The following is a 10507-nucleotide window of genomic DNA, read 5'->3' as shown; positions in this document are numbered from 1 at the left end:
CATAGCCGCAGTGACTGGTTAGCACATGTTCAGCTCTTTTCTGTCCTCTTGTGACTCTTATATAAATCATAAAACATTTCTTCCATAACGTTGGTCGCTCAGGCAGCCGTGTGTTCTGCTGCTTCACATCTGCTGGCAAGAAGGGAACAAACTACCCACTAATTACCCAATCCAAATCACAGCCTTTATGTGGGAAGCATATGAGCTAGTGTTTATGAGGTAGTGTGAGCGCCTATTTGTTTGGAAAGAGATTCAACAAGTTTCCGAATGAGAGAGGAGGAAAATGAGGATGCAGAAACAAAGGCTTAATGTCTGTGCAGATTATATATTCAAAGCCAGAGCGAGGGGGAGGGGCTCTGAGCTGGGCCCGCCCACTTTACCATGGAAACCGTTATCACACCGTACACATGACAACAGTAAGGAAACCCTGCCTGTGTTTCATCCCAATATATTGTTACACCGGTCATTAGTGCATCTGTGTGTGTGTGTGTGTGTGTGTGTGTGTGTGTGTGTGTGTGTGTGTGTTTGTGTGTGTGTGTGTTCAATAAGCCTCTAGGCAATGTGGGAGCGTCACTGAGCTTGAAATAATGCAGGCGTGCAGGTACAGACTCGCCGGCACGAGCTTCTTATCATGCTCTGTGCATCTGTAAGCTGTTTTATATGCCTATATGTGTGTTGATGAACTTCAGATTAAGTTTCAAAATGAAGAAGCACAACTTTAGGTTACATGATAACTACTGAGTACCTTATTATGATCCTTATAATCACATAACATGCATTTATCTTGGGCTGCTTTCGTTAATCTCAAAGTAGTTGAGCATTAGCGTTTCTGAAAGCCATAATTGCCATTTACATTTATATCGAACTGCATTGAATAACTTTTGTTCAGCACGTGCTGGTTTGGTTTTTACTCTGTTACAAATTAACACACGTAATTATGATCATAAGAGAGACATGTTTTACCGTGAGGTGCTGGAACAGCCATGCCCTCATGATGTTGGTTGCCACTTTGGGAAAAATGCCTCTTTTCTTGTTGTTCTTCCTCTCTCTGTCGGGGTCTTCCTCCTCTCCTGTGCTCGGAGAGGCGACACTCTGATCCAGAAAGTCACCTGAGAAAAAGAAACCAACTATTAACATGTTTGAGATAGTGACAGTGAGTATTTGCATTGGCTGCATTAACTTTTTAGAACAAGGTTTTAAGATTTTCAAAAACGAATAAATGCAATAAACTATTAATGTACAGCGACAGTACTCTATGCATTTTCAAAAACAGTATTTAAAATCATTTCAAACACATTATTTTTTTTATTATACTCAAAATACATCATTCCAACTAATTATTTCACTTCTGTTCAATATGGTTTAATTTAGCAGTTAGTTTTATTAAAGGGGTACTATCATGACTCATTTGTAGGGCTGGGCGGTATGATGATCGTTACCACGGTATATAATATCGTTAGAGGTTTTACTATATCGTGTATATCGCGGTATGTAAATATATAGCACTATTGACACTTCAGAGTGATGAAAAGCATGAATGAGAAGATAGAGCGGACTTGCTTGATGTTAAAAAAATTATATATCTTGAAAAGGGACTTGTGTTGACTGGCACACTGCCAAAGTTCGCACGCAGAAAGCTGCCACATTTGCGAATTTGGGACGTGCTCGATGATAAAAAGTGTTATTAAGCACAAATAATAAGCGGTGAAAAAGAGCTCAATGCGGTGCTCGCGCTGACTGACACACAGAAAGCCGTGTCTCTCGGCATGCGAGCGTGAATTCAGTTCTCTTTCACGTCTTATTGCGCTTGAATGGTCGAATACACACGCAATTATGTCAAAATGCCCATCGTGTGAAGTATCCATGTAAACACAGCTGGTTATGTCTCAGGTGAAAGTAAACCGGATGTGTATCAGTGTAATGGATCTGTGCTGTTGGTCTTAAAGTGACAGCAGCCTAATATTCCTGCGTAATGTGAATCAGACAAAAGAGAAAATAACTTAATGCTCTTGACTGAATCACTTTTTTAGCTTTAATAAGAATACATTTATATTTAATTCATACAGCAACAAACTATGCAATATTTCATTTTCACATTTGATTATTATATTTATGAACTAATATGTGACCCTGGATCACAAAACCAGTCATAAGTCGCACGGGTATATTTGTGGCAATAGCCAACAATACATTGCATGGGTCAAAATTATAGATTTTTCTTTCATGCCAAAAATCATTAGGCTATTAAGTAAAGATCATGTTCCATGAAGATATTTTGTACATTTCCTACCGTAAATATATAAAACATTTATTTTTGTGAGTGAATGCAGCACAATCGCCAATAGAAATGGACAACTTTAAAGGAGATTTTCTCAATGTTTAGTTTTTTTTGCACCCTCAGATTCCAGATTTTCAATAGTTGTATCTCAGCCAAATATTGTCATATCCTAACAAGCCATACATCAATTGAAAGCTTATTTATTCAGCTTTCATGTGATGTATAAATCATAAAATTGCTCCATCTGACTGGTTTTGTGGTTAATTTGTTTAATTCATGTTTTTGTTTTTGACATATTTTTGAATTTGTCCTATTGTTTGTAATTTGCTTCTTTTTTCTTATTTTTAATAACAGAAATTAGATAAAATAACACAAAATAACTATATTGTTACACCCCTACTCATTAGGACCCAGCATTTCCTTTCTGTACTGTAAAAACAGTAACTTTCAAAGCTAAAAACTTCCTTCTTCATTGAAAAATAACCATTTATTTTAAAAAAAAGCATAAACATCTTGTAAAGGTGATGTCAGACAATAAAATACTGCACTGTAAAATGTGTAACCTGCAGCTGTTATAAATAGCAGCTGAAAAGAGCTATTTCTACCTGGTTAAACCCATACAATTAGTTTTGCTGGTATGAATTAACGTATGTAGGATGATTCAGTGATATTAAATAATATTTTTGACGTGAATAGAACCAGTTCATTTAGAATGTACCATTTTAAGGTTATCCTTTTTTTCTCATTTCACATGCAAAAAGGCATTTATATAGCCTTAACAGCATACAAGCAAAAAAGAGCGCAGAGAGAGGGTACAAAATGTCAGCAAACTTTACATAAAAACATAAAAACATATACCGTGGCTTCTGAAAAGACAAATGTTTACAGTATAAATAATGCTCTAGGACAGACTCTGTGCTTCATTGTGATCATTTATCCGTGTGTTTGTCTGTCTGTTGTTTCTCTTTCTCGGGCAGTGAGATATTCTGTCCGAGCCAGACTCACAGCTGCTGCGCTGAGGCTGAGCGGACAAAACACACACACACACACACACACACACACACACACACGCAGATGCGGTGCTCGGGGAAGTATGTACTCTGGTTTTTATTGGCCATGGTTGGTGCTCAGAGCAGAGGAGCCCAGAGAAGAGTCTTTATATCCATCATGCACCATTTCCTGTCCAACACACATCCACACACACACACACACACACACACACACCGAGAGGCTGCAGTTATTTAGGAGCAGTCTACCGATGTGTGTACATGCGTGTACGTGTGTGTGTGTGTGTGTGCAGTCGGAGACCCCCGTGGTGGTGCTAAAGTGTAAATGTATGCTAGAGATGACAAACCTGCTGCAGATCTGTTTCACTTGGCACACAGCGAGCTCTTGCGTGTGTATCTGTAGCATAGCGTGCAAGTGTGTTACCGTGCTCGCTGCTGTTGTCTCCATTGTGTGAGCCGGCGCGTCTGCTGCAGGCCGCCGGAGCTTCAGAGGAATGAACAGATGCCGCGTCGTCCTCTCTCCAGAACACCTAGAGAGAGACAGGTAGACAGAGTAATAAGCGTAATATATTATTGGTTAAGTACAGTATAGCGGCGCATACCAGAGGCGTGCTGTAAGGAGTAATACAGAACACATGCTGCAAGAGCAAACAGTTTCAAAACGCTGGATATAAACACACGCACAAACATCTGCACGTAAATTATAAGACAAACAAACATACACGCACGGGACCCATCTTGTTAGCTTTCACCGATGAAGCGGATGGATACGGTTCTGGATGCTGATTGGTCAACTGAGCGTTCGAACTGTGCTAAAATACATAATATAATAACAGATATGACGTGAAACACCTGTTCATCTGGTCAGTGTGTATATCACTGCACAGCGCCCAACTGAGAACGTTTACATGTCAGTGACTACAATTTTTTTTTATGTTTTGAAGATGCAATCTGATCAGTGTGTTGCAATTAACTGACACTAAACCTAGAGAAATGTCTTAACCGGAGATCAGAAACCATTCAGAGTGAGAAGAGTGAGAAGGATTACATTAGGAGAGGCCGGGGCTAGTTGTCACATTGATTACTCCATATACATTCACACACACACACACACACACACACACACACATAGACACTGACAGATGTGTGTATATATGGAGTAATCAATGTGACAACTAGCCCCAGTAAGTTATATATATATAAATATATATAGTGGGTTTATTTGTGACTAAATCTCTGCATGGATTTAAGTTATATATATATATTTATATATATGTGTGTGTGTCTGTGTGTATATATATACAAATTTAGAAAAAATAATCTCCTAAGAACAACTCAGAATTCTTCAAAAATAGTGTGGTTTATTGTGTTCACTTTTTACACAAATGAAATTAAAAAACATGATGAAATTGGAATTGTAGCTTGGATGATATACAAAAATAACCAACATATTTTAAGAGGATTTTGAATTTGTGTAATTGGATTTACCTTACATTTCCCAATGTGACAATTTGCCCCGGTCTCCCATTCTATGCATAAATTAATTGTATTTAGTTATTTTAAATTTGTTAAATTAGCTCATATCTACATACCAGACTACAGATTTTATTCAGTTATGAGTTGTTTGGGAAACGAATGATTCAAAAATGGGATAAAAAAAAATGTATTGTCAGTTTTTTTCCTTGTACAAATAAGGAGCTGTTTTAAAGTGAGCATCTCTCTGGAATAAGGATCTCTTGCGAAACATATAATAAATCAAGATTTTCAACCAGGCAAACATGATCCTTAACATTCCAAATGCAATGATGGTGACTCACAAAAACCCCACATCATTAAGGGAAATACAGTCATCATCACATGACACAAAACTCACAAGCATCCATACAAATAATGCAGTAAACAGCAAAGACAGTCAACAACGCTTCAGTGATAGGTATTCAAGACATACACAGCACTAATGAACTCTGATGGATTATTTACACACTAAATAATTAACCCTGCCAAGTTTGCTGTGTGTGTATATTCTGAAATAACAACATATATTTATTTATTTTTGATTGATGGGAGGCACTTCAAATCCTTGGTCAGTATTGGAATGGACAACATATACTTGTAATTTGTATTATCATGTGATCTGTAATAATTTTGTGGGACGTTGTGTATATTTAATTATGCATAACTTGTACACTGTAATGTGAAGGTTTCATTTAACCTCAAAAGAGCAAAAAATGATTCATTATAATATGACAGAAGAGTGATTCTCTGCTGTTATTTAATATAGACGACGGGGACGGATAGTCTGTGGCCGTATTGTATCTCATGAAACAGGAGTTTCTGGCCTCCCCACAAAAACAATCTCTCCAGGCTAGTGTTTCAAGTTCCCTTCGCTACTGTATTTGAGCAGGTGACCAATCTATTCGACATTTTAAAATATATTCATATATTATGGAAAGGCTGTATTTCGGGTGCTTTTAAGTTTGTGGTTTGATTGTTTTTTTTGTAGTTCACAAATGAATTTTTAAAAGTACAATATTCCATGTAATGTCTCAATTATTGCGTGGTCATAAAAGATGCATGCATTATAAATATAGAAGAATTACAAAATATTTACACAGGTTTCATGTCAACCGTGCATTTGCTGAAAAAAAGGGTAACATTTTACTTAAAGCCTTTATGCATGATGCATTATTAAAAGTATTTTTAATGCATTAATTATGTCTTGTATGTATCTCATGAATACCACAGTTATAATAAATTATAATACGTATCTAAAGTAGCCTATAGTGCATCAAAAGCACTACAAATAACCAATTTCAGATGTAACAAGGAATCTGCAAATATTATAATGCATTTTAACTTTGGTTTCAATTATTTATGAAACATAATGCATTATAGCATACATAATGAATAATGCATTATTCATAAAGGCTTTAAGTGTTATACCGAGAAAAATAATTCTCACCACAGGCCCAGAGAAATCATAATGATATATTTTTTTAATATTTTCTATTCTTTTCATATGTTCTATATCAGCTCCATATCATTAGTAAACTTTTAGCCTAATAGATCAAGCAAATCACTTTTTCTTGAGTCTTAGCTTCATAATATACTGTAAAAAGTGATCAGTTGACTTAGGAAACCTGTTGACTTAAAATTATTGAGTAATAAACTTCATGCGTAGGCCTAATTGAAAAAAAATCGTTATGTGAATTTGACAATTCCACATAACTTAATTTTTTCAATTACTCATTAAGTTTATTTACAGGCAATGGGTTTCCTCACTTTTTTTTTAAGTTAAGTCAACTGATAACTTGTTCTAGCTTTGTACAATGCAAAACTTATTCAGCACTGCCCGTTTAAAAGCACACCAATGCAGAAGGAGTTTATCTGAAGGCTTGCCTGGTCTGTCCCTCCCGGGGTGCGTGTAAATTCCTCTCCGTCAGATCTGGATCCCCCCTCTTTATCATCCACCACCAGATCAATGGGCATCTTGCCCTTCAGACAGCTGATGTAGCGGTGACAGAAGTTGTCACACAGCTCATGCACCTACGATGAGAAATGAGAAAAGACAATTAACATTAATGATAGGCCTATGTGTTATGTACATGTTGACGCACGCCATATATACACGTAGCCTAATGCACGTAATATAGGCTAACGAAATAATAGTAACACTTAACAATAAGGTCTCATTTATTAACATAATGCGTTACCTAACGTAAACTAACAAGGAGCAATTCACTTGTTACAGGCTAGGTTATTTATTAATCTTTGTTAATGTGAGTTAATAAAAATCCTGCTGTTCATTGTTTGTTCAAGTCAGTGCATTAACTAGCCTAATATTAACTAATAGCCTACAACATTTGATTTAATAATGTATGAGTAAAAGTTGAAATGAAAATTAACTAAGAATAATACATGCTGTAGAAGTATAGGCTAGTTCGTTAGGCTATTAGTTAATGTTAACTAAAGTAGTTAACTAATGAAACCTTGTTGTAAATTGTTACCATAAAAATATAAATTATAATAATAATTGAAAGCCAAACCTTCTCTAATTCGAGCAGATGAAATCGTAACACTTGAATTGCTTGAATCATCTAAAACGAAACGACATATCAAGTCACACAATGGCTTTGTGGTTATTGTTTTGTTTTATCCAGTTATAAAAAAGGAATTCAAATGGTGTAAAGTAAAAAAAAAAAAAAAAATATTGGCAATTGTCTCAAACTACAGGGCGACCTACCAAATTATCCAAGTCTGGATTCGACGAGAAGAAAGGTTTTTCCGCCCTTATCTGAAATTAAAAAGACAAAACAAAACAAACAATAGCGATCGTATCGTTAGCCCGGAATATCGATCGTAGCCTACAATTGTCGTACACAATTACATTGGGCTGTGTTGTTGGTTGTTATTACAGTGGTTTTTTTTTTTTTTTAAATTAATTATATAGGCAAGTAATAATAACCGGTTGTTAGAGAAGTAAAACGAGAGCCTGACCTGTTTTGAAAATACTGTAATATCTTCGTCAAATGACTCTGACGAGCAGACGTCGCCGGTCACCCCGCTCTCTCGAGGCGTACACGTCGCTAATTCACATTTCTCGAAAACTAGTGCAAGCAGAGGGAAGAGGGGGTGCCTGGAAAACAAAACACATTCACTGGAGTTTATATAGACTATCTGTTCTGCATCAAGCACAAGACATTCTGCTTCAAGGCCCTGTCTTTTTTCTCCCTCTCCACACCTTTTCAAATAATGGAGAAATCTAAAATAAACTGTGATGTTTATGTGAACATTTAAGTACATTTAAAATTGTATGCAAAAAGTATGGTTGTGACAGCAGGCCAACAGCATTAATTCCATATCAATGAAAACATACGTAGCCTAATAAAAGTGAATTTGTAGTCTTCATTTTAAAGGGGAAAAAAACACTGTCAGACACGTAAATATTTCTTAAATTTCAGAATTACAAAGTAGGCTATAGCAGAACATCGTAAAAAAAAAAAAAAAAAAAAAAAGAATTGCACAAAATAACAAGCGACTACATCGAAAAATATTTTTACTTACTTGACATTCTGCCCTACATCCTAACTCATCGACATAATATAATAGGCAGCATGGGGTATTAATCACACGTAGCCTACCCGTAAATGGCGTCTTTGTCCCGTTTTAGCGCGTCGTTAAGGGGCGCCGGGCCCCCGGGAGCCCCGGGGTGCGCGTGCGGGTGCGGGTACTGGTGAAGCGGCGGGCCGTGACTCACGTGAACCGCCTGCATCGCTCTGGCCGCGTGAGGATCCCCGTACATCGGAGACGGGATCCCGACCGCATCCATGCCGTAATGCACCAGATCCTCGTACTGAGGAAATTCACAATGTGGAAGTTAAAACTCAGAATGGGATTTTTGTTGCACACACACCTTTACACATAGGCTACACTCTTAAAAAATAAAGGTTTCAAAAGGTTTCGCAGCGATAGTAGAACCATTTGGGGTTTCCCAAAGAAGAGAGTTGTGAAGAAGGTTTTATTAATCTAAAGATCCCTTTTCCATTATAAATAACCTTTTGTGCAATGGAAAGGATCCATGGATTTTAAAGGTTATTTATGGAACTATCGACACCAATAAAGAACCTTTATTTTAACAGCAAGCACTTATTTGTTTAAATTGAGCATCAAACCCCAATTAAACCGAATTACACGTCAGTAGTTTCATACTTAAAGCAAATTAATTAACCAGGGGTTAGTTTTAATTTCTAGGCCCTTTGTGACTTCAATGTGCAAGAAAGTACAGCTGAAAATATTAATCATTGCAATTACTTCTTTAAAACATTTGTGGACACTTTAAACACATGGAACGTTTTAATTCCCATCTGATGTAAAATTTAAATATGTTATCTTAAATTACCGTATCATAAGACACTGATTTTTTTTAATTACTATTTACAATTATTATTTCAACTCAGTTGTCCTGTTTACGATAGCTGAATTTCAAAACGCACAAAAAGTATAGTGTAACAGTGAAATGTAGCAATGTTTTAACTGCGTATTAAATAATTACTGAAATTAATATCGATGTTTTATAGCATTAAGTCGGTCTCGCACAAGTACCCAACGACAGCAATATGAGTTATGAACCGGCTGTAAGCATCAAGTTACACTTTTGGCTGTCAGCTAAATATGGAATTTTAGGATAATACTTAAAATAAATTTAAAATATATGTATATTTGAATTTAATCAAAAATAAAATAAAGAATAATTTTTATAAAAGCATGCTGCATGAAAAGAGTATCATGACACTAAAAATATATATATATATATATATATTTTTTTTTTTTTTCTGGTTTCACTTGTTGCTGCGTATTCCAAAACAATGTATGTGTATAAACGCACACACACGATTCACTGAAGGAATTAAAGGACATCTGACTGTAATTATGTCCTATGTTTTATCAGCGTCTGAGCAGAATTAGTCTTGACGGCCACGTTTGAGGGTTTTTACGCACCCGTTGCGCCATGAGGACTCCGAGTCACCGACTCCCTGTTCTCAACACGTCCAGATCTCAGTGCCGCGAGCCCGGGGAGCCCCACACCGCACTCACAACTCTCCCGAAGTTCCCGTGCTGAACAATAACATTGTAATCCACCCCAAACACTCAGCTGGTCAGCTTTCGCAACAAACGCAAAGCTGGATATCAGTAAGTTAGAATTCCAGTTCTCGACGCTCCCAAACAGCCGAAGTGCGCGTCTGACGCCTGCCTTGTTTTTCTATTTCCAGTCGAAGATTTGTAGCCAAAAGGTGAAAAAGCAAACTCCATTCGGGGCTTTGATCGTTTGGCTGGTTTATTCCTAATGCAATAACACCTCTATGAGATGTGAGGAGCGCGGAGAGGGAGGAGGAGGAGGAGTAGAAGAGGGCATTTGGACTTCTTAAAGGAGACGTAAAAAAGGGAGACCAAAGCGAACCCGTGCGTAAAGGGCGCACAACTCTACTGGGAAAATGCCTTTTAGAAACCAAATTAAAGTTTTCAAGAAAAGTGACAACTAGTCGCATATTCATTAAAATGTAAATAATAATAATAATTAGAGGATCATATTAGACCAGCAATAAGAGAGCCAACAATTGAAGTCGCACGGTAACTCGGCTGATGACCAGCTTAGATTTGCATTGTAGACCAGCTAGAAACCAGTTTTTGCTCCATTATATGAATTAGTCGATCTGACACATAA

The 10507-nt window shown here is 36.8% G+C and overlaps 1 protein-coding gene across 2 annotated transcripts in view; it reads right to left on the bottom strand.

The window, feature by feature from the left end:
* Positions 1-10154, bottom strand: part of meis1a (Meis homeobox 1 a) — a 24786-nt gene extending 14632 nt beyond the window's left edge. For both annotated transcript variants that reach the window (XM_081361911.1, XM_081361912.1), the window contains exons 1-8: positions 9784-10154; positions 8427-8638; positions 7783-7921; positions 7529-7579; positions 7332-7382; positions 6685-6831; positions 3710-3815; positions 964-1109 (exon numbers count right to left, since the gene is read on the bottom strand). In XM_081361911.1, the coding sequence (XP_081218037.1) occupies positions 964-1109; positions 3710-3815; positions 6685-6831; positions 7332-7382; positions 7529-7579; positions 7783-7921; positions 8427-8638; positions 9784-9795 (864 nt within the window). In that variant the 5' untranslated portion in view covers positions 9796-10154. The remainder of the gene's footprint in view (positions 1-963; positions 1110-3709; positions 3816-6684; positions 6832-7331; positions 7383-7528; positions 7580-7782; positions 7922-8426; positions 8639-9783) is intronic.
* Positions 10155-10507: the final 353 nt, after the last annotated feature.

This window comes from Scardinius erythrophthalmus (genome assembly GCF_964197995.2).
Source record: "Scardinius erythrophthalmus genome assembly, chromosome: 3".
In the NCBI taxonomy this organism is placed as follows: Eukaryota; Metazoa; Chordata; class Actinopteri; order Cypriniformes; family Leuciscidae; genus Scardinius; species Scardinius erythrophthalmus.
The sequence above is the reverse complement of the archived record's forward strand: the minus strand, read 5'-3'. Positions and strand labels throughout refer to the sequence as shown.